The 24,689-nt window shown below is 42.1% G+C and overlaps 1 protein-coding gene and 1 long non-coding RNA gene across 4 annotated transcripts in view; one reads left to right on the plus strand and one right to left on the minus strand.

The window, feature by feature from the left end:
• The window catches only part of LOC120545596 (vascular endothelial zinc finger 1-like), a 53,547-nt gene extending 35,290 nt beyond the window's left edge, over positions 1–18,257 (plus strand). Inside the window, exons 3-7 of one of the 3 annotated variants that reach the window (XM_039780101.1) lie at positions 7,629–7,698; positions 7,805–7,973; positions 11,146–11,187; positions 11,884–11,949; positions 12,137–18,257. In XM_039780101.1, the coding sequence (XP_039636035.1) occupies positions 7,629–7,698; positions 7,805–7,973; positions 11,146–11,187; positions 11,884–11,949; positions 12,137–12,501 (712 nt within the window). In that variant the 3' untranslated portion in view covers positions 12,502–18,257. The remainder of the gene's footprint in view (positions 1–7,628; positions 7,699–7,804; positions 7,974–11,145; positions 11,188–11,883; positions 11,950–12,136) is intronic. The other 2 variants (XM_039780108.1, XM_039780117.1) reach the window with 2 other exon arrangements.
• A 4,805-nt stretch (positions 18,258–23,062) lies between these two features.
• On the minus strand, positions 23,063–24,287 carry LOC120545612. Its single transcript, XR_005636718.1, has 4 exons — positions 24,121–24,287; positions 23,919–24,031; positions 23,613–23,704; positions 23,063–23,245 (listed from the first exon to the last, which is right to left on the minus strand). It is a non-coding gene; the product is annotated as an uncharacterized LOC120545612 (long non-coding RNA).
• Between the last annotated feature and the right edge of the window lie 402 nt (positions 24,288–24,689).

A 24,689-nucleotide genomic window follows, 5' to 3' on the forward strand; every position in this document is an offset into this window, starting at 1 on the left:
GCCATTACGCGGTTGTTGAGGTGAGGTTCAACGTGCAAAGAAGATGGGGAAGTGCAAATTTAACGACAAGTGGATGGAAGAGGATGTATTTAGGTGGTTGGCGCCAGCTGAAAACGACAATGAGGCAATGTGTAAATTCTGCAAAACAACTTTTTCATTAGGGACCATGGGGCTCAAAGCCGTCAAGTCACATATGAGAGGAGGAAAGCACCAGCGGTACGTGGCAGCAGCTAGCCATAGCTAATCCCTGCATTGTTTGCAGCACGACCTAACGACCTTACAAGTTCAGACGCCACCTCTCAGTCGGCTATAACAAGTTTAATTTCACTGCCAGACATCCAAAAGGCAGAGGTACTATGGGTTCTCCATACTGTGACAAGGCACAATTCATTTAAATCTAACGAGGACATATGTGGCGTCGTTGCTGCCATGTTCCCTGATTCGCAGCTTGCAAAGTCATTCACCTGTGTTGAAAATAAAACTGCCTATGTCGCCATATATGGCATCGCTTCATTCATCAAGAAGGAGCTATCGTGCAGCGTTAGTGAGAAGCCATATGTTGTCAAGTTTGACGGAAGCATGAATAAAACGACAAAGAACAAACAAATGGACCTTCATTTGCGGTTCTGGACTACTACTACTATTACTACTACTACTATGATGAGACTGGCACACACCACGTCATCTCCCGCTACTATGGGTCGGAGTTCATGGGTCACTCCAAAGCCGAGGACATGTTGGGTCATTTCAGCGTAAGTAACGTTACGATCCCATACTATTATTCATACTGAGTGTGGTGTAAAATTGACTAACGTTAGTGCAGTCCAAAGCTCATATGCTAGCGGTGTAAACACCAACACTCCCCCGGTGCTCAGTGCTGCCACTCCGGGCAGAGTCGGCAGATGACTGGTTATGTGCTCCAGTCAGGTCACAGGTCTATGGTCATTTTGACAATCTAACAGGTAACAACACATTAGCTCAGAGTTTAAGGGGTGTAACTGGTGGTAGATGTGGTTTATTGCAAGGAAAAGAGAGGGGAGTTGGTGGACCTAGACCGTGAAATTGAGAAGAGAGCGGCAGAGCTAAGCCACGTCTTGAGGAGAATTTGGGTTGTTGTTGAGCTTATTTATGAAGGACACTGCTTTTATTCTTGGAAGTATTATTATTCGGTCTCCCACTGAGCCATGATGGAGTCCACTTTAAGTGTTATTTTCATTATTCTATATGGTTCCTTCATGCAATGCATTGTGTTGTTTAGTGTAATCCAACTTATGTATGTTATGTTGGCTCTGTTCTGCAAAGGAACAAAATGAAAATGCCAACTGTGAGCTTTGATTGTGTTTACATCTATATTTGCCAAACAGTGTTGGAAGTGTTATTGTTAGTTATTAGGCTGTCTCCTATCCATCCATCCATCCATCCATCCATCTTCGTCCGCTTATCCGGTGTCGGGTCGCGGGGGGAGCAGCTCCAGCAGGGGACCCCAAACTTCCCTTTCCCGAGCAACATTAACCAGCTCGGACTGGGGGATCCCGAGGCGTTCCCAGGCCTGGTTGGAGATATAATCCCTCCACCTAGTCCTGGGTCTTCCCCGAGGCCTCCTCCCAGCTGGACGTGCCTGTAACACCTCCCTAGGGAGGCCCAGGGGCATCCTTTACCAGATGCCCGAACCACCTCAACTGGCTCCTTTCGGACGAAGGAGCAGCGGCTCTACCCGAGCTCCTCACGGATGACTGAGCTTCTCACCCTATCTCTAAGAGAGACGCCAGCCACCCTCCTGAGGAAACCCATTTCGGCGCTTGCACCCTGGATCTCGTTCTTTCGGTCATGACCCAGCCTTCATGACCATAGGTGAGGGTAGGAACGAAACTGACCGGTAGATCGAGAGCTTTGCCTTCTGGCTCAGCTCTTTTTTCGTCAACAACGGTGCGATAGATGGAATGTAATACCGCACCCGCCCCGATTCTCCGACCAATCTCCCGCTCCATTGTCCCCTCACTGCCGAACAAAACCCCAAGGTACTTGAACTCCTTCACTTGGGGTAAGGACTCATTCCTTACCTGGAGAAGGCATTCCATCGGTTTCCTGCTGAGAACCATGGCCTCCGATTTAGAGGTGCTGATCCTCATCCCAACCGCTTCACACTTCCGCTGCGAACCGATCCAGTGAGTGCTGAAGGTCGCAGGCCGATGATGCCATCAGGACCACATCATCTGCAAAAAGCAGCGATGAGATCCCCAGCCCAACGAACTGCAACCCCTCCCCACCCCGGACTACGCCCGATATCCTGTCCATAAATATTACAAACAGGATTGGTGACAAAGCGCAGCCCTGCCGGGAGGCCAACCCTCACCTGAAACGAGTCCGACTTACTGCCGAGAACCCGACACAGCTCTCACTTTGGTCGTACAGAGATTGGATGGCCCTGAGTAGAGACCCCTCACCCCATACTCCCCAGCACCTCCCCACGGTATCTCCGCGGCGACCCGCCATACTCTCCAAATCCACAAAACACATGTAGACCGGTTGGGCATACTCCCAGGCCCCTCCAGGATCCTTGCGAGAGTGAAGAGCTGGTCCGTTGTTCCACGACCAGGACGGAATCCGATTGTTCCTCCTCAACCTGAGGTTCGAACTATCGGCCGAACCCTCCTTTCCAGCACCTTGGAGTAGACTTTACCAGGGAGGCTGAGAAGTGTGATACCCCTGCAATTGGCACACACCCTCTGGTCCCCCTATTTAAAAAGGGGAACCACCACCCCAGTCTGCCACTCCTTTGGCACTGTTCCAGACTTCCACGCAATGTTGAAGAGACGTGTCAACCAGGACAGCCCCTCCACACCCAGAGCCTTGAGCATTTCTGGACGGATCTCATCAATCCCCGGGGCTTTGCCACTGTGGAGTTGTTTGACTACATCAGTGACTTCCGCCCGGGAAATTGACGGACAATCCCCGTCATCCTCCAGCTCTGCCCCTAACATAGAGGGCGTATTAGTCGGATTCAGGAGTTCCTCAAAATGCTCCTTCCACCGCCCTATTACCTCCTCAGTTGAGGTCAACAGTGTCCCATCCTTACTGTACACAGCTTGGATGGTTCCCCGCTTCCCCCTCCTGAGGGGGCGAACAGTTTTCCAGAAGCACTTTGGTGCCGACCGAAAGTCCTTCTCCATGTCTTCTCCAAACTTCTCCCACACCCGCTGCTTTGCCTCTTTCACAGCAGAGGCTGCAGCCCTTCGGTACCCTGCAACTGCCTCCGGAGTCCTCTGGGATAACATATCCCGGAAAGACGACTCCTTCAGTCGGACGGCTTCCCTGACCACCGGTGTCCACCACGGTGTTCGTGGGTTACCGCCCCTTGAGGCACCTAAGACCCTAAGACCACAGCTCCTCGCTTCAGCAATGGAAACTTTGAACATTGTCCACTCGGGTTCAATGCCCCCAGCCTCCACAGGGATGCACGAAAAGCTCCGCAAGAGGTGCGAGTTGAAAGTCTGTTGGGACAGGGGCCTCCTCCAGACGTTCCTCACCCGCGCACTACACGCTTGGGCTTACCAGGTCTGTCCAGAGTCTTCCCCCACCCCCTGACCCAACTCACCACCAGATGGTGATCGGTTGACAGCTCTGCCCCTCTCTTCACCCGAGTGTCCAAAACATACGGCCTCAGATCAGATGAAACGATTATAAAATCGATCATTGACCTTCGGCCTAGGGTGCTCTGGTACCAGGTACACTTATGAGCATCCCTATGTTCGAACATGGTGTTCGTTATACACAATCCATGACTAGCACAGAAGTCCAACAACAAACAACCACTCTGGTTTAGATCAGGGAGGCCGTTCCTCCCAATCACGCCTCTCCAGGTGTCTCCATCATTGCCCACGTGTGCGTTGAAGTCCCCCAGCAGAACAATGGAGTCCCCCACTGGCGCCCCATGCAGGACTCCACTCAAGGTCTCCAAGAAGGCCGAATACTCCGAACTCCTGTTTGGTGCATATGCACAAACAACAGTCAGAGTTTCCCCACAACCCGCAGGCGAGGGGAGACGACCCTCTCGTCCACTCCAACGTAAGCGGCTCAGCCGGGGGCTTGTTAGTATCCCCACACCCGCCCGGCCGCGCACACCCTGAGCAACTCCGGAGAAAGAAAAGAGTCCAACCCCTATCCAGGAGTACGGTTCCAGAACCGACCGTGCGTATGAGGTAAGCCCCACCAGATCTAACCGGTAGCGCTCCACCTCCCGCACCAGTTCCGGCTCCTTCCCCCACAGAGGTGTGACGTTCCACGTCCCCAGAGCCAGCGTCTGCTGCCCGGGTCTGGTCCGTCGAGGCCCCTGACCTTCACTGCCACCCATGTGGCAGCGCACCCGACCCCAGCGGTTCCTCCCACAGGTGGTGGGCCCATGGGCTGGAGAGATGGGAGCCACGTAGCTTGTTCGGACTGTGCCCGGCTGGGCTCCGTGGCAAACCCGGCCACCAGGCGCTCGCCGACGAGTCCGCCGTCTGGGCCTGGCTCCAGACGGGGGCCCCGGGCTTCCTCCGGGCAGGGTCACTCCATTTCTACCTTGTTTTTCCATTGGGGTTTTGAACCATTCTTTGTCTGGCCCCTCACCTGAGACCACTTTGCGTTGGGAGACCCTACCAGGAGCACAAAGCTCCAGACAACACAGCCCTCAGGTTCACAGAGACACACAAACCTCTCCACCACGATAAGGTGATGGTTCACGGAGAGGCTGTCTCCTAATTTGAAAAAAAGGTCTCATGAAAAAGTATTTTGGCAGAGTTTACACATTGCACATAATTGATAACAAATGGAAAACTTTAAGTTTTGATTTCCATTGTAGGAGGCAATACATTGAGTATTCCAAAGAAATTGTTATGACATGTCTTAAATTATATTTGTTGAGGTCTTAAAAAGGTCTTAAAAAGCATTACATTTTACTTTTAAAATGGTGCAACAACCCTGATAAAGTCGCCAGGCGTCAGTGTGAATTCGACGCAGTGCCATCTATGGTAATGGAGAGCTAAACTCATTTCAGGACACGCCATTACAAAAACGAAAATAAAAATAAATTGATTTTTGGAATTCTATGAATCGATTTTGAATCAGAGCTTGAATCGCGATACGAATGTTAATCGATTTTTTTGCACACCCCTACTTAAAACCATATAATCCATACAGACAATTACATGTTATTATAAATCTCAACAATTATGACTTCAACAAAACTGCAGAGCCGACATAGTTTACTCCGTCCGCACCTCTGTGCATGTGTGTGTCGGTCGGAGCTCCGCTCTCTGTCAATATGCAGAGAGGACAGATAACCTTGCGCTTACGCGCTCAGACTTAAATTTGGCACCGTAAGAGAAATATTTTTTCCGGTGCCCAGCCCTAAGAGTCCATAAGTACAGTTAATGAATACGGGCACGGAGACAAAGAGAAAACATAATTGATTGGAAAAAAAATTTAATTCAGATTTTATCTACCTAGGCCGGTATAAATCTACCTTTGGGGGCACCCATGTAGAACCTACGTATGGGAAACACAGCTGCACTGTAACTTTTATTCTTGTATTGTGTATCTTTTTCTATTTTAGCCTGTTTTATTTTCTATCACTTTCATGACTGTTTTATTTTTATCACTTTGTTTTATTTAAAGCGTTTTGAATTGCCTTGTTGCTGAAATGTGCTACAGAAATAAAGTTGCCTTGTCTTGCCTACAACCTTTAGCCTGTCAGTCTGTCACCACTGCATAGAGAAAGCTGTTGTGCCTGTCTGTCTCAGAGGAAGTGTAATGTTAAACGCACCGTGATCGCTTTTGCCTCACCATTATATTATATTGCAGCAAACGCTGTCTGTATGGACCACACTTGTGACCAATTTCTCAGCATTGCCGTCGATATCCACGACGTTACACTTCCGGGATTGCTCCGGTGCCGCAGGAAATTCCGGCAGATGCATGTCTTTTCGCCGATGTCGGTTTCGCTTTCTTTGTGTTGGAATTTTAAACTCTGGTGGATTTATGAGGACTATAGTTAACTGCTCCTCAGATCTCTGCATGGAGAATTGAGACAGCTAGCTAGACTATCTGTCCTATCTGAGTTTTCTCTCGCATGACTAAAACAACTTTTTAATGTACACGTTCCACCAAAACAAGTTCCTTCCTGAGGCTATTTTGCAGCACCCATGACAATTGTGATTGTTTTAAAGAAATGCCAATAAACCCGAGCACGTTTTTCTCCCATCCCGGAATGCTATGTTGACTAGCTAGACCCTCCTTCGCAGCGCCTTGGAGGATGGTCTGGCAAAGCGAGACTAGCATTGTGACTTGAACAAGCTGCACAGGTGAGTTTTGCTCCGTCTGCACCGCAGCTCTGTGTGTTGGTGCTGAGTCTCGCTCTCCGTCAATTATGCAGAGAGCAAAGAATCTCGCTCTTACACAAGGACATGAATTGGTTCTCGGTAGTACCGATGTAATTCGGTCGATACCCTAAAAAGTACCAAGTTTGATACCCAACCCTTAGCATATTTAATGTCAATTCTATTTTTTTTTTTACTTTTTATGACCACGAAAGAGCACGTTGACATAGCTACCCTGCGGCCTGTTATTCATATGTTGATTGTATTGTCTGCACTTGTTGTCTCGTTGATGTGCCGTTTTAACTTGTGGTCTGTTAAGATGTTTTACTAGATAACCACAATGGAACCAAATTTGACTTAATTGTGTTATTAGGGATGCACCGCATGAAAATGTCACTTTATGAGGTTTTTTAACATTAATATGCGTTCCCCCCAGCCTGCCTATGGTCCCCTAGTGGCTACAAATGGTGATAGGTGTAAACCAAGCCCTGGGTATCCTGCTCTACCTTTTGAGAAAATGAAAGCTCAGATGGGCCGATCTGGAATCTTGCTCCTTATGAGGTCATAAGGAGCAAGGTTACCACCCCTTTCTCTGCTTTGCCCGCCCAGAGAATTTGGCCCACCCTTGAGAGTGAGAGACATTATGGCTTTCAAACGAGCAAAGTGGCAGTTGGTCAAAAAATAACCATGTACATGTAAACAGGGTCTAAGGAAAGCTCATTGTGGGACTGGCTTCTAGTGGCTGTAATTCTGCACCAAGGCTGAATTTCAGGAAAGAGACTTCAGATACAGTATTGGGGGACCACTAAGGTCTATATAAAAGCATCCAAAGAACACCATGTCATGGGACCTTTAAGCAAATTCGGATGAAAATGGCCAAAAAAAAGCAATCATCAACAATTACGTTTTTTTTAAGACACTATCAAATAGCAACCAACGTAGAGTGAGAGGCATGCGCGCTTTATAAATGCAGCAAATATGTCAGCAGTATGGAAGCACTGCCGATTTGATTTAGTGCCGTGACGGCATCAGCACAGGTTGCTAATGTACTTTTTAATTTGCCAGAAGGTGTCATAGTGGCGCATGCTGATTCAACCGGTTAGCATAAAATCAAACCGGTTTAGTCTCGTACGTGAAACCGGAAATCCAAAGTTGATACATTTTTCTGCCATATTACACAGCCCTAAACTTTTGCATCAATAAAATGATGCTACTACTAAAGCCAAAGCTGAAGGATTTCCTTTTTTTCCTTGTCTTCATCTCACCTTGCAGACCTGATCACCTAAGCTGTCATGTCAAGCATGTCCATTCCTCAGAGAGGCCATTTAAGTGCCAAGTAACGGTAAGAGTAATGACTAAGTCTTCTGTGTTACTATTATTATTATTATTATTATTATTATTAAATAAATTAAAAGAATAAAACAATATTCACTGCTTTTATGTCCTAGGCCTGTACCTCCGCCTTCGCTACCAAAGACCGTCTGCGCTCCCACATGATCAGGCATGAAGGCAAAGTGACCTGCAACATCTGTGGCAAAATGCTAAGCGCTGCCTACATCACAAGTCATCTCAAGACACATGGTCAGGCCAGCTTCAGCAACCCATGTAACAATAAAGGTAAGCCATAGCCTCCTTTTACCCATCCTAAAGCTTCTTGCTACTTTGTCCACTTTTCAAGTTTAACACATAATCAGCAGGCAAGTTGATACTGATGGTTTCTATCAATACCCCACTCATCCAGCGGTGATTTAATGTATATTGGAACTGAGCTACAGACTACCACCACTACCTGCCTTAAGTGCAAGAAGTCAGTTGTTCAGTGCAGTCAGTGCCCTAACTGTCATCAGCTTTTAAGTTGTAATGTGGTTTTGATGCTTTTAACTTGAAAAAGAAATTGTGTGTTGGCCGTTTGTGGCGTGAAACTATATCTTCACCTTTTTTTTTGTTTTTCAAGAGCAGGCTTCTCAAAAACTGTTATGGGCATGATGACCTGAATCTGATGCATAATTTGTTTTAGCACTAACCTCTTGGCATATTGTCCTTTTTCACTCAATAATTAACATTAGCATTTCTGGCAATATTTAAAAGTTTTATTAAAGAAGTGAGCCATAGATACGTACTGAAGTAGTAGCAGTGCAGGGCATAGTGGGACGTTAAGCAAGACAACGGCAGAAGCTGCTCACTTGATCCAGGTGCCTCCACAATCAAAGGAAATCTGCAAGGCGAGAAAGCATAAATGTGTCTGTTTTGATATTTTGCTGGTGTCACTAGTTTTTAATCCTTTAAAAGTATACTACCGGTCAAAAGTTTGGGGTCACTTACAAATTTCCATTCCACTCCATTGTAGACAGAATACCAGCTGATCTGAGTGGGTGGCTGATCTTTAATGCAATATCTACATTGCCCATTATCAGCAACCATTCATCCAATGTTCCAAAGGCAAATTCTGTTTACTAATCTGATATCATTTTAAAAGGCTAACTGAGAAAACATTGGAGAACCCTTTTGCAATTATGTAGGCACATAATGTAATCTGAAAACTGCTACCCTAAAAAAACTCATTCAGTCATTTTTCAGTTTTTCAAGAATCTGTTTAGGAATCGGTTAGGAAGCAGAATAGTTTTAAAAGTACCGGTTCGGAATCGTAAAAATCCAAACGGTACCCAACCCTAATCTTGGAATGGTTTGCATCAATTGGAATTGTTTGCATCAATGTTTGATTTGATTTGCATCAATTGTTTGATTGCTGAACAGAAATCGTGTCAGATCGAGTGTCATACAAGTAGCCAACTGTAAGGTTGAGGATGCCCTTATGCACTATTTGCACTGCTCTATTCCAGTAGATAAATGTATGTCTTGGCAATGAAGTACATTTTTTCTTTTTTTTTTCTTTTCAACTAATATAGGCTATTCACACATTACACATTACAAGAGATGTGCCCTTGATTATTTTTCTCTACATACATTTTGTAAGTACAAATGTGTACAAAGGAGAAAATATTAGAAAAAATAAAACTGCTGTAAACTGCTGTTTGCGGTATGTGAACCATATTACCAAGGGTCATTTTTTTTTTTTTTTTTTGGGAAACGCCTAGACATACAGGTGTAAAATAGTAATTTTATGAGAGATTGTTTGAAATTTTCAACTGGGACTAGGTAAGACTTATTGTTGTAGCCACATTGTGTTTTCAAGCTATGAAGTCCCAGCTGTAGTCATCTACAGGCATCTTTTTATGAATAAATATTCAGGCAGAAATGAAAACCTTGACAACATATCTCAGTTTTTGCTGCTCCCATTGGGACCATTCCTTTTTTCTCTTGTGTATCTACTAACTGTTTGCAAGTGCAATACTAAACTGCAAGCAGTAATGACAGGGTCCAAGCCTCACCGGCACAAGTCCCCCCTGGAGCGAGTCTCCCCTGGCGACCTGCGGAACCCGTGAAAGCGCAACCCAAAGCGTGTTGCCTGCGATGCAAACCGAAGGAAATATCGCAATGCGCGTGCTGCAATGCCTTGTAGTAAATGCAATTGCAAATTTCCCATTTACATTCATAGAGTTTCAGGCCAAAACGCATCTACATTGATTATACTGCCCCCTGAGGGCAGATCTTCACCAAATTTGGTACAAAGCCTCGGAGTGGCACGTGAACAGTAATGCCACGTTTTGTTTTGATAGCATTTACTTTAGCCAACAAATGCTAAAGTTAGTGTTTGGACACTAGCTAGAAAAATGTGTTTGTTGCTGATTTATGCAATTTTTAACTAGGGCTGTGCAATTAATTGAATTTCGATTTTGGCTCCCAACGATCACCAAAATAGTATAATCGAGAAAAAATGATTATTTTGCCATGTTCTGTTTTGCAAGAACACTCTTATTTGTCTTGTGTTCTGAAACACACGCATCCGCCCCTCCCGAAGCCAGTCAGGGAAGCAAGTCCTGCGCTGTGCATATCATCCGCTGGAATTTAAAAACTCAGCGCGAGTAAAGATGGCAGCAGCATTTGGTGAGCAAAAAAAGGCAAAACCAACCCAGTTGTCTGGGAACACCTAATGTTAGCTAACCCTGCGGTCCCTCTGCCTTTGCAAGCAAAAAGACCTTTAACTCTATAGCATCACCTAGTGGTCCACATGTGTAAAGTTTGGTATGTAAGGTCCATGACCCATTGTTCCCTGTAAATTTGAAGTTGCTCACATTAGTGTAAGTGGTGAATCGAAACATGGGTCCCATAGGTTACGCCCACTTTGACTAATCAGTACAACACTGTAGGCATGGCCTCAGGAGATGGTACCCTCCAAATTTCGTAAAAATCGGATGAGCCGTTCATGAGATATAAACGTTTCGTACTTGTAGTGCGGCCAATTTCAGAGGGTCATGGCAAACAAGAATCTAAATTTTCGTGTTGATAGCGTTTATTTTGGCTGAGATATGGCAAAGCTCGTGTTTTCGTAGCTAGTAACACAAATTTGTTTGTACGTTTCTTGCGCAATTTTTAACCGATAATTTTTTTTTTTAGAACTTTGTGTCAGGTCAGTCTGGAGATGCTAAGTACCAAGTTTCGTGCAGGAAGTGTACGAAAAAGTAGGTTTACGATAAAAGAAAGAAAAGAAGCATAATTTGTTTCCCTGATCCCACTAGAAACTGTGAAACCCATCTTAAAATGTTTAGCATTTAACACCCCATTACCATGCCACATACACACAACCATGTTCTGTTGAAGCTGACTCCTAGATGATGGCACTGCTGCCCTGTGCTCTTGTAACCCCATATGTGTCTGTATTTCTAAATAGGCATAAGTGACTGGCAGTGGAACCACTCAGGGCCACGAAAAGGTAATCCAGTAGCTTGTAGCAGAAACCCCTAAACACTGAATTATAACCTCTACAAAACATAAGTGGCCAGTTTTTCTACACATACCATGTCACTTGAATACAGAATCATTTTTGTTCTGGTATTATGTAAGGACTGGTGTAATTAAGGTTCTTCTGTTATGAAGACATAGAACTTTGCTAGTATAAGGTTAAATTTCATGAAGCAGGATCAGTAGTTCATTTAAATTAACCACAAACTGGACTATAACACTAAAGCTGGATGCACATTACCTGACCTTTCATAGGAGGTCATCTTGCATTACCAACTGTAATTTCTGTCCTGACTTTGACCAGATTGATAAATCGGCTTTTTCATCCACTCACTCTTAAAATTTACCAACTATAACAATAAACGTATTTGACAAAAAATTGGGATATCCCAGTTGAGATTGGGTCAAAAATTACCAAGCAGTGAGCCAGCCCCATTACAGCATGGGTGAGGCAAGTTGATAATGAACCTGGGATGTGCTGGCCGTGAACTCATGGGAATGTCAAATTGGCAGTCCTGAAGTGTAATGTGCGTCCAGCCTTAGGCATACACAGAGCTTAAGATGTCCTTCATAATGTGTTACTGTTTAAAATGAAAGTTTTGAGTTAAAACAAATGGCCAGTTAGCTGGTTAGTCTATTGATCCTGCTTTTTGAATTTACCCCTCAGGTGAGTTGACGGTAGGAGAGATTTTAAATAACTCCTTCCAAGTCCTAATTGACAACTCTCACAAAGGTAGGTTTCTTCAACAATACTACCACAGTTGACATAATGTATTAATGATGTATTGATATTTTCAGTGACCCAGCTAAACAGCCAAGAAGCTGAGAGGGCTGTTGACTTTCCCTGTTTTGGAGTGGTAGTATATTTATACAAGGTTGACCAGCCCTAAATTTACTCTTATCTGTCTTTTTTAACACAGATGCCAACAATGTGCACAACAACTCGGCCACTACGACGCCTGTCACAAACACAGCAGCCATCACATCGTCTGTGAACCGAGGTGGCATTGCCAGCAATCCTGTCACCATCGCTGCTCAGATGAACATCGCCACCAGCACGGTCAATATCACGTCACCGGTCAACCTGCAGCACCCGGTCACCATCACTGGCCCTGTGAACCTGGCCTCCGTCAATACTACAACAGCACACATGAATATCGCCCACCCAGTGGCTATCACCACTCCCATGTCCATGAATATCACTGGGCCACTCAATATTGCCATGAGGTCCATGGAGAGCATGCCTTTTCTATCCCAAGTTCTGCCTTCCTCTCCTCCTTGGTAGAAACTTTTTCTTTTGCCTATTTAAGAGCCGATAATGTTTTAACTGCCTAATAATGGATGAGACTGTCATATCTTAGTAAAATGGCCTTTTTATGGGTTGATAATGTCTTAAACCTGAAAAGGTGATAACTTATTCAACCACATAGATAGTAACCAATAAATGCTACTTGCAGGAGTGATAATTACGACGTAATTTGTTAATTTTTAAGTTTATTTGTATTTATAGAAGAAAAAATATTTCAAATACCATTAGTCAATGATAAAAAATAAATAATTGTTTGCTTAAAGTCACCCGTTACAGAGTATTAACCTAAATAGCATGTGAGATAAAGTTTGCTGCCCTCCACAAGAGAATCTGTCAGATTAATTGTCTATTTTAGGGATGGGCAACATGGATACACTCGTATATCATAGCATGTTTTTTATTATTTTTATTTTAGATATTGTAATATAGGACATTACTAGAAATTTATTGGACATTTTTAATTGATACTAGATGGGAGATTCTGTTTTGGCAAACCCAGTGAATTAATTGTCTGACAAATTAAGGTACTTCATCACATTGATGCAAAAAAATCTTGTAAATCAAATATAACCATAAAGTACATGGATTTGCAACATTACCAACACTGGCCTAATACACCAAAATGGAGAGATACCTTAGTGTAAATGATAAGGCAAAATTTCGACGGATATCAAGTTGTTACCGTCTTGAACTATATTGCTCAACCCTAATATATGGTGTTACTCCCCGCTGTATAGTTAATCTAATACATTGGTCACAGCTTTTGATAAGTCTTTGTCATTCCTATTATTTGGGTTTCTGAGGGCCATGTCAGTCTCAAATAACAGATAAAGTAGTTTGGCAAAAAAAATCATAACTTAATTTAACTTACAAATTTTTCTCATAGTTATCAACCACATTTCATAGTCTTCATCAGTTGTTCTAGAGCTGTCATTGTGTGATCGAAGTATGGAACCTTTTATGGGGGGTGGAGGAATATAACCACTGTGTCTGTTTTAAAAAATGGTCTTTAGTGCCAGATGTGATTAGCCTCCAATCTCCATCTACTGATCAAGACCATGATGTATAGTTGAAAGCTCTAAAAAATGCTAGCAAATGGTCCTGAAGTTAAGATTATTTGCCAGACTATCTCCAAGGTGAAGAATGAACTTTCACGCTTGGATAATCTATATTTGTTACCTCTACTGCCTGATTTACCCAAATGATGTCACTGGCCACAGAACATTTCAGATAACTTCTTTTACATTGCACCGTGATCCCATGATGCGGTTGGAGGTAGATGTTTGAATGGTGACGTTTTGTGCTGATAGATATTCTCTGTAAATAATGACCATTTTATGCCAAAGATTTTTTAGTGTTTTCTCCCAAATGCTATATTTTAAAAGATGAGGGAAAACCTTAAAACAGTGTTTAAAACATCATAGAACGCTAAATTCTCCTTTTTAAAACAGAGTTATAAAATTGGCGCTTCAGGTGGGGCTGTCTGACTCCTGTCTGACTGATCTTTCATTAGAAGCCAACAATACCCATTATATTATTGCAATAATGTTTAATTTTGCATTATTTAAATATGTGATAATGTGTATGTAATTATTTGCATTACTGGCAGTAACATCACATGAACAGGTTTCATTACACTTTCAAACCAAATGAGTATTTTCTTTCACTTTGGTTTAAAATTATTGGGCAGTTATTACAATATCAGCTGCTACATTGTCACCCTTTTATTTATCCCTTGTCTACTGCTTTTTTAAACGTGTAGTTTTTTACAATGACAAATAGTTGGGGTTGAGCCAGCTCAATGCAGCAGTGTTGGCATTCAACTTATATGCTGTGGAGAGGCAAACCTTTTTCCAGGATTCTTTCAAGGTGACCACTTAGATGATTTCTTTAAGTGGGCATTTGGCTTCAAACATGGGAGATACATGATACATTACTATACCTTAGGCTTTGTTTATCAGCTCCTTAAATGAAAGCGTATTGCTGGAGTTGTTCTTAAATGCTTCCTCTTAAGACAAATTTTGTTAGTTTTTTCTGTTATTTTAGTGGACTTATCAGTATTTGATAGTTTATGTATTTAAAAGTTAAATTACAAAAAAACAAAGCTTCCATTTCGGGGGTGAGTGAGATTGTGGATTTCACTGATGGTGCAGAGATGCTGTTTAGATCCATCAACCCCCCTCCCTTCAGAAGTTTATCTGTGACATCTGTTTAGGGGAATTTTGTATGTATTTATAACAGGACATGACCGCAAATGGACAATGACTTGTACTGAAAGCATGTCACTTATGATTTGCCCTTAAAATGGCAGTATTATCAAAAGTCAAATAATTTAAAATTTTGATTAGAGGACTTAACTGTAGAGGTCAAGAGAGCTACCCAGTGGCTCGTTATACTGTACTACAAACGATGTCCCAAATGTAAAGCCTCTGAACACCCACACAGGTGTTTTCAGTTATTCTGGCTGATTAGACTCTTTTCAGGTTGAGCTTTGATGGGAACTTATTAGGTTACAAATTCTTTCTACCAATAAGGATGACAAAGGTGTCATTTGTCCCGCCCTAACAGGTGCAACAACACTAACCAAGGACTCGGGAAGATGTCAATCACTCAGTCTAACCACACCCACACAGTCCTGGAAAAGGTCGAATCAGCCACATTAACAATAAACACCTGTGTGGGTCTTCAGGGCCTTTAACTTGTGGTATATTCAGCTGGTTAGATTGTTTACTTTAGCAGGTATAGGATCCCATCACTGTCAGTCAAACTCAGGAAGGTTACTGAGAATAGTCTTTTACCATGTTCAACAATTTACACACTGACCATTTCTTTGTAAATATGAAACACTATTTTATTGCCTTTACCTGTGGGAGAGGGAGCATCTCTCTACTTACCACAGGCTAGCAATGCAAGAACTATATTACCGCTGATGTGGCCGTCCATTCCGCAGAAGAGAGAGAAAAGGAGCAGAGACTAAAGGATAAGGCTGGTGTCAGTTTTTTGCATAATCAGGAAAAATCCCATTAAAATGCCAAAAAACACCATTTTATTAAGTATCCTCTGTGTAGCTACGACTTGACATCACAGCTTATGCCTCCAATACAATAAAAGTCCATTGATGACCAGAAACTATTGCAAAAACATTAAGGTCCATTAAGGCCATACCGTTGAATTGGTTACCATGCTTCATTAACATGAACACTTATTCCCCTCAGATTGTCAAACCACCGGTGCATGTCATCAGTCCCACATGGTGTTACTCTCAGAGACAAAGTGAAGCCACAGAATTCTTTGAGTATAAAAACCATGTTATTCTCATTGAATGAGTATGTCAGCAGTATGGCCCTTGTTTGTAGTTTATTAGTTTTTAGCAAATGGGGTTCTGTGGCAGTGTTAGCAATATCAGTCTGTAGCTACACAGATCATACCTTGCAGGATAACTCATTGTTGGTTGTGATTTCTTCAGGAAAATTATCAATTATTATAAAGAGACAAAACTCCCACTTGATCCTTTTTAAGCTGAATTTTTGCTGTAGCTCAGTATTTTTTCTTTCTTTTTTTTTTCTTTCTGGCAGTTCATCTTTACTGAAAAATTGAGGCTGTGATCACAAAGGAGGCTTTATATCCTGCTCAAAGATCAGGTGTACTAGTTGTATCCCACAATAGTCTTATAGGGATGTGGCACAAATAAATTCATTGATTCATTGTAATGTGCGTTCATTTTCAGCTGACATAAATAGCCCCCTGACGATGGACACCTTAATGCAAGAACAGACCTTAACATCGTAGCAGATGAAAGTCTTCCTTTCATGCCTTAACCCACAGAGGACCAGATACTTTGACCATTGCTCGATCATTTTCTCGTTCAGAGTCTATTCTATTCAGCAGTCTGAGATGATCTTGAATGCAGTATCCGTAGAAAGGACCACCTACCTTCATTTACATGGTCAGTTTTATCATTGAAACGCTAAAGGTCTGTCACTATGTATGTGTGACAGTTATCGGGGCCAGAGCTGAACAGGCATCTGTTTTTTTGGTCGCTGAGTTTAGTATGCTTCTAACAAAGGTTGAAGGTTGTTGCATCTCATCAACCATGTCTAAAGACAAAGTGTTTCTTCCTGATCTGAAAGCCCATAGGCCCAGGTCCCGAATTCCACCTAAATAGTTTCGAGAACGTGTGCTTGTCACGACCAAGCTCATGGACAGTGACTGAAAAAAAAAATAAGAGTGAACATGTCAAGTCTCTTATGTGATCTCGGCCTCAACAGGCAGGCTCACATAATGCCCTACAGTTCCCTGGTGGAGTTTGTCTTAAACATGAGTGAATTAGTTCATAGAAGCCTGTTTGTAGTTACGGGCCTTTTTCAGTGCAGGAACTCTGAAACACTTGCAGCAATCTGTAGGATGTCCACACTACAGAAGAGTGGTACTTAGGGGCCCCTTAATTTCATTGTATGCTTGCGAACCCTGTCCATCAAAGGAAATGCTCTAATTTGGAATGGCATCATGAATTTAATTCATTTTAAATCTTTATTTGATTTGATTTTTTTTCAGTGTTGCATGTGTCAGAGCTTGTCCAGTGTAGGTTTGAGTTCAACCATTATTAAAGGCTAGTGATTTTTTTATGAAAACAAAACACTAAAAAATTAGGATGAAAGGAAGTGTGTAGTGTCATTTGTCCTTCTCCAATGGCTGTTAACAAGTGTGCCTGAAATACTTTGCAAGACTTTTCCACATGTTAATGCTTCTTCCTTTAGGCGTGCTGTGTGATGGAATAGTTTTGTGAGGGAAGCCTTCATCAGTTCAGACGGCCAAGGGCCCCACAGGTCTGGCAACCAAACTATGTTGTAAAAAGCTTTTTTTATTTTTTTGAACCAAATGATTGTGAAGTTATTCTACTTCAGGAACAACATTGAAACATGAGTTGAGATCTTTACTTGGGTCAAGGTAAATATATCCGTGACATTTAACCATGTGGTTTATTTTTTTAATTAGACTCCAAACTAATGTGAAAAACATTTGGCCAAATAATGATTTGGAAGATTGTGAAGTTTGTGATGAATTTGGCAGATGTGAAGGCAAATGAATGTATATCTTTGTACAAAATAATTTAGTTCAGAGGACATGTTAGTTATGACAGACACATGCAAGAAAAAAATAACCTTTTATAAATCTTTTTGTATTAGAACATTAACATGGTAATTTTGTATATAAAACGGCTAGGCTTTCTGATTAGCAGAAAGGTAAAACATTCCTACATTTTTTTTTTAAATGTATGTCCATTGAGAATAATTATGTGCAATGTTTTATGTGCCTTTTATTTGGGTTTGTCTAAATAAAAGAAAACATTAAAACATGATTCTGGACTGTCCATGCTGAGTCTTACAGAGGAAAGTCAATACTGTTTTGCTCAGATGAATCTCTGGACCCCCTGCACTCAAGACACTCGAGAGATGCACTCTTCTGGTTTAGTGCTTTTTCTAGCTTTCGTTGCATTTTCTGGTAGGCTGAATGGTTGCTGAAGTCCCCTGTCTTTATGGATGTTTCTGATCTCCAGACTTCTCAGTGTCTTCACCGGTTCACAGGCGGCCTGCTCATTATGAAAGTGCCTCTGTGACTTTGCTTATTGGAGTGGATTGTGGGGGATTGTGTGCCAAATCATGGTATGTATGTGTTGACAAAAACATTTCAGTGTTTTTTCATTCTTTAACTATTAAACTTGGAAAATGTGATGGGGCTGTGTGAAGTGTCCTTGTTTGACATTCAGTGGTTAACTGGCATCTGAATGGGCAAAGTTTTGCACTGTATAATGTAAAGAAAAACAGCTTACTGACTACCACAAGTGTATTTTAAACACTATATGGCCAAAAGTATGTGGACTTAATCTTCCACACCAAAGTCATTTTGGGGATGGTTTTTCTGGTTTGGGTAAGGTGCCTTTCTTGTGGAAGAAGCACTGATTCGCTAGTCAAAGGCTAGCACTCCACTTATCAGATTGGTCATTGAGTCCGACTGCCCACTGGCCGATTCAGCAAGTCAAATCGGCCAAAATGGATGCCGACGGCTCCTCCGACTGACGACGGCACGGAACACACTGAACAGACTCAAGTCACCGACCTCACCAGACTGTCTGACAGCTGATAATCAGGTTGGTGTGTCAGACCCTTAAAGGAAAGCGTATGCTCCAGCATGAAAGTATGTCTAAAGCCCGGGACACACAGGGCCGAAAATTGGCCATTTTTGGACAGTCTGGGGGCCTGTCGGCGTTCATTTTGGCCGACCTGACGTTCAGTCGGCGACAGGGCAATCGGGAATTTCCGGAGAAAACAAACCCATGTGACCCCGGTGTCGCCTCAGTGTGTTCCCGAGGCAGTTTTTTGGACCTCGGACCCGACTGATCATTTCCACTGGCTTTTCTGCCGAGGGTTGGCCGCCTAGTTGGTGTGTACCGGCTTTAAGACTACCGTGTGTTGCCAACTTGCGAAAAACCTTTTTTTCACAGGCCCCTGTGCATAAAACCAGGTCCATAAAGAAATATATAGTAATATATATAAATAGTCAGTGAAACGCCCCAAATTAATATTCATCCATACCGACATGCGCACAGAGGAAAACAAAACAAAGGACTTTCACTCAATGTGAAGTTGTAGTTAGAGGGGTGGAAAAGAGGAAAATATGTTGGGCGGGCACAGTGTGGGCATTACTAATGCCAAAAAAGCTGTAGAGTGACAACATGGTTGCAAACGCAGCCCCAGAGGTTGGACCGTGGCCCATATTAAAAAGAAATGGTACGATATTAAAGTTGATGCAAAAAGCCGCCGCTGACACCCCTTGAAGTGTCGGCACTGAGTGCTCCTCTGTAACGCTGGGCCCAAAACAACACAGAGATCCAACAGGACAGCTCGAGACAGTCGGAACCGGCTCTGAGGCCACTTGCTGTCGGTCTCCATTTGTCACATAGCCATTGTGCATCACTACGCATGGCATGCCTTTTTTATACCTATCAATTTGTTGTATCTAAAAAGCTAAAGGTGTCGGAATTAAACCTCTTGTAAATGACAAATAGTTCTGTGCAAGGAGCACTAATTAGTAAAACTTTCTATTGTACCTTTCACAATGGTTAAAACATGCTTTAGAACTACAATAAAAAACATTTAAAACAAAAATAAAACGATCTAAAGCCATACAAACACTGTATAAAACACTATGATACTGTATATAATGACCATATTAAAATGATGTGCTCCACCAGACGGAGGCATCAAAAACAGTATCATTATTTGTCCTGTTTATCATGAGAATAAATTCCATAAAATGCCAATATAATTACAGATTGCTTGAATTTTCGACAGTATCTTGTTTTATTTTGTGTTTTTCACCGCAGATTGATCAAACAGGTGTTTGTGTAGGATATTAATTGTAAGAATGGCTTTGAGAATTCCGCACATTTTCCCATCAAGTTTGCTTTTTATAAATCCCAATTCTTGCGTAGAGAGCAGTGTACATCTTTTGCGCGTATGACACTAAAAGTCTCTAATGATATTCTGATGGCTGCTGATGGGGGTAAATGTTCTGTTCTAGTCCTTCTGGATCTGAGTGCAGCGTTCGATACTGTGGATCACTGCACTCTGATTGACAGACTGAAAACAACCGTGGGCATTACTGGATCAGCCCTGGAATGGTTTTCTTCCTATCTTTCAGACAGGAGTTTTTCTGTAGCTATGGGAACTTACATGTCAGACTCTGCTCCTTTGTCTTGTGGTGTGCCCCAAGGTTCTGTGCTTGGCCCTTTGCTATTCAGTCTTTATATGCTTCCTCTTGGTAAGATTATTGGTAGTTTTGAAGGTATATCTTACCATTGTTATGCTGATGATATCCAATTATATTTATCTTTCGGCCCTGATAAGCTAGACAAACTGTCATTATTGCATAATTGTTTAGCCTCCATTAACGAATGGATGGCTGACAATTTCCTGCAATTAAACTCTGACAAAACTGAGGTGATGATCTTTGCCCCAGATAATATTACCCCTAGGATTAAGCAGGCTATTGGGACTCTATCAGTATCTGACCGCAATGCTGTGCGTAATTTGGGTGTCATTTTTGACAAATCTATGTGTTTTAACAGTCATGTGAAGTCCGTGGTTCGTTCCTGTTTTTTCCATCTCAGGAACATTGCTAAAATTAGATCTGTGGTTTCTCAAAGAGAGATGGAGATGCTTGTTCATGCTTTTGTTTCTTCTCGTTTGGATTATTGCAATGTACTATACACCTGCTTAAACAAATCATCCTTGGACAAACTGCAAGTCGTTACAAGAATGCAGCAGCAAGACTTTTATCTAAGACCGGCAGGAGGCGCGCATTACTCTCCTGTGCTTAAGGCTCTTCACTGGCTAGCGCTTGGTTTTAGAGTGCATTTTAAAATTTTAACTATTACCTATAGAGCCTTACGTGGCCAAGCGCCCTCGTACATCCAGGATCTACTGCACGCACACACTCCTGGTCGCTCTCTGAGGTCTTCAAGTCAGGAACTCTTAATTGTTCCTAGAACACGTTTTAAAACAAGAGGTGATCGTGCATTTTTGGTGGTGGCCCCAGTGCTCTGGAACTCTCTCCCTTTAGCCTTGAGAGCTTTGGATTCTGTGGAAACCTTTAAAAAACATCTGAAGACTCATCTTTTTAGACAAGCATTTTATTAGCCATATAGCTTTGTATGTGTTGTCATTGCTCTGTTTTTATTTTACTGTAAAGCACTTTGTGACCCATTTTGTCTGTGAAAGGTGCTATATAAATAAAGTTTACTTACTTACACATTTATAAATGAGGCCCCTGATCACTAATGATGTCATAAATAAATATTTTATTTGAAACATAAGTTGTATTTGTTGATCCAAATATATGGTGCTCTTGATTTAAGGTAAGAGGCTCAATCCCCCTCCCTCCATCATATCACTGACAATCCCATACAAAACATTTCGTAATCAACTAGAAAATAATCTTCAAATAGAGAAAATAAAACAGTAGTCCACACACACACACACACACACCCACCCCAATTTTTCCAGGTTTTTATTAAAATTCATGCAGTTCTATGTCTTATTGTACTCTGAAATGAGTACAAATGAACAATTTAAGTTAAAAAAGAAAACATGGAATAAATGTATAAACCAAAATGTATTCTAAATTTTTGACTCATCAAAGTAGCCCCCTTTGGCAGATATAACAGCTGAACACACCCGTGGCATTCTTTCTACAATGGAAATCAAATATTCTTCAGAAAGTTCTTCCCAACTCTGTTGCAGAAGTTCCCATAAATGTGTGGCACTTGTAGGTCGCTTTGCTTTCACTTTTCTGTCCAGTTCATCCCAAACCAGCTCAATGGGGTTTAAGTCTGGTAACTGTGCTGGCCACTGGACTTATGTTTTGGGTCATTATCTTGCCGTAGAATGGACCTCTGACCAACTAGGCACATACCAGAGGGTACTGCATGGCGCTGCAAAATGCTGTGGTAGCAGTTTTGGTTCAGGGTGCCTTTCACTCTGTACAAATCACCGACCCTGGATCCAGCAAAACAGCCCCAGACCATCATGCTTCCTCCCCATGTTTGACAGTTGATGTCACACACTGAGGAACCATCCTTTCGCCTATTCAACGGTGTACAAAAATCCTGCGTGATGAACCGAAGATTTCAATTTTGATTTATCAGTCCATAACACCTTCTTCCAGTCTTCAGTAGTCCATTGACAATGTTTCTTCACCCAGGCAAGCCTCTTTTTCTTATTCTGACATCTTAGCAATGGTTTTCTTGCTGCAACTCGACCTACCAAACATGCAGCTCGAAGTCTTCTCTTTACAGTTGAAACTGAGACTTGCTTATCACGACCACTATTACGCTGTTGTCCTGTGAGCCACCTATCACACAAGCTGTTGACTCCCAGAAACTTGTCTTCTGATTCTGTTGTGGCTTTGGGTCTGCCAGACCTCTTCCTGTCAGAGTTTCCCCCAGTTTCTAAGTGCCTTTTGATGGTGAAGAATACTGTACTCACTGACACCTGGACTTTCAATTTCTCTGTAGGAAAGACCAACATTCTTAAGTGTTATGATGGTCTGTCTCTTTTCCATTGTTAATTGCCTTTTTCCCGCCATTTTTATGGCAACACACTACTTTCTGCAGTACAATACTGTTCAAATAATGCTCAGGAGGGTATGGTACCACAGTGTGTTCCAAAAATACTTTTATACAAACAGAGGGGGTTGTAAGTAATCCAGACAAGTTGGAACACCTGTGGGAGTTGGTAGCACCAACTTTAAAGCTTGATCAACCTCCATTGCTGCAGAACAGCTTTACGTTGTTACCCCATTTCTTGTTCCCTGAAAAAGGCCTTTTTGTAAAATTTGTAAAATTATTTTTTAGTTTTGGGTAACCTTACTTTTTTTTTTAACCTCAGGTAGTTCACCACTTACCTTTGTATCATTTCAAGCTATTCATTGGACTTGAACTGCTAAAATGTCATTAAAAAAACAAAAACAATTGGGGTGTTATAAAACTTTTGACCAGTAGTATATTTCTATAATACAAAACACCTCCAGTAAACAATATACATTTCATAGAAAAAAATCTTAACCAGTCCTTTACACTGTTCCAGTATGTAATCAGAACACTGACATTGTTCCTGCATGTTCTTCAGGGTCACAGTTGCCTCATGGTGTTTTTTAATGTCTGTGTAAGGGTTAAAAATATGTCAGATGCAATACAAATACATGCAGCAAAACTTTATATATAAAAAACATAAATACATAAGATTTACAAGGCTTTAGTATTTCATACTCTTGAATTATAAGAAATATAAGAAAATATGCAACACATCTTTCAATGTAAATGTAACACATCTATATAGACTTGTACCACTTGACTTTAAATGTTGCCTCTTTTTCAATCTGTCACACAAACACATCACACTTGCTACCATAGATGCCTATGATTAGTGGACAACCACACTCAACCTCCTGAGCCACAGCCACCCCCTAGATTGATCACAGCCAGAAACATATAGCATCTAATTGTTTGATAGAAAATCTTAACAAACCTTGTAGTATCTTGAAGACAAGGCTCTATAGAGGTTGTCCCTCTTGCGGTCATTCCACCCCATGGCATGGACTGTTAACATGTCTGTCCTTACTGTTGATTATAAAACAAACAAATCAAACTGTGTGGCAAGTTTTTATCAGCAGTTCACCCAAATTAGGCAATAGAATTTCATACTAGTTATGGCCAAAAGAGTGCCCACATTTTCAGAAGTCCCAGATTATGATTATTATACATTGTAAAAGTGCAGAAACAATTGTATAAATTTATAAATCTACATTTCTAAAAGGCAAGTACATTTACCAACCTGACATTGACATGTATTTGGTGGTCACAGCACATCTTGAAAGGAAACTGTTAACCTGCTCAACCTCTTCACCAATAGTGGTGCCTACCCCTTCCTGGTTTCTTGCACTTGATCTGCAAGGAGATGTAGAGTAGGTTAACAAGGAAATGTGTACATATAACTCACCGATTTCCACTTTGGAAAGTGTAAAGCTTTCGGTTACCATCCAAAGACACAACTAACTGATCAGGGACACAGGCTGGACAGACAAATGACTCCAATCCCTGTGATGGTTGGGGTCGGCTGGCTGTGAGTCTTTTGTTTTAGTTTTATAGTTTCCTAGTTCTATTTCATTTCCACTATCAGTTTCCTCTGTTGGCCCTGCCTCTCTCTGTGTCTCCTGTGTTTTCCGCTCCTCCCACCTGCTCCTGCCAGCTGACTACACACACCTGCTCGTCATTCCACCATCACCTCTCCCGCCATGCAAACCTGACAGCCATCTACAATCAAGCCCAGTATATGAACTAGGGGTGCGCCGATCCAATATTAGGATCGAATATCAGGCCCGATATAAAAAAAAAATTAGCTGGATCAGGGATTGGAAAAATTAACAGATCCACGGGCCGATCCAGTTTTTTTTTTGTTTCTTTTTACTCCATCGCAGCACCGCAACCCCTGTTAACTGCGTACCCTTCTCACTCATGGTAGTAACTTTATAACACAACAATTAATAACCCACAACTAACTCTCTTTAAAAGGATAAAACACCATAGCATATAACAATTTGTGACT

The sequence above is a fragment of the Perca fluviatilis genome, chromosome 2, assembly GCF_010015445.1.
Source record: "Perca fluviatilis chromosome 2, GENO_Pfluv_1.0, whole genome shotgun sequence".
Taxonomy (NCBI): Eukaryota; Metazoa; Chordata; class Actinopteri; order Perciformes; family Percidae; genus Perca; species Perca fluviatilis.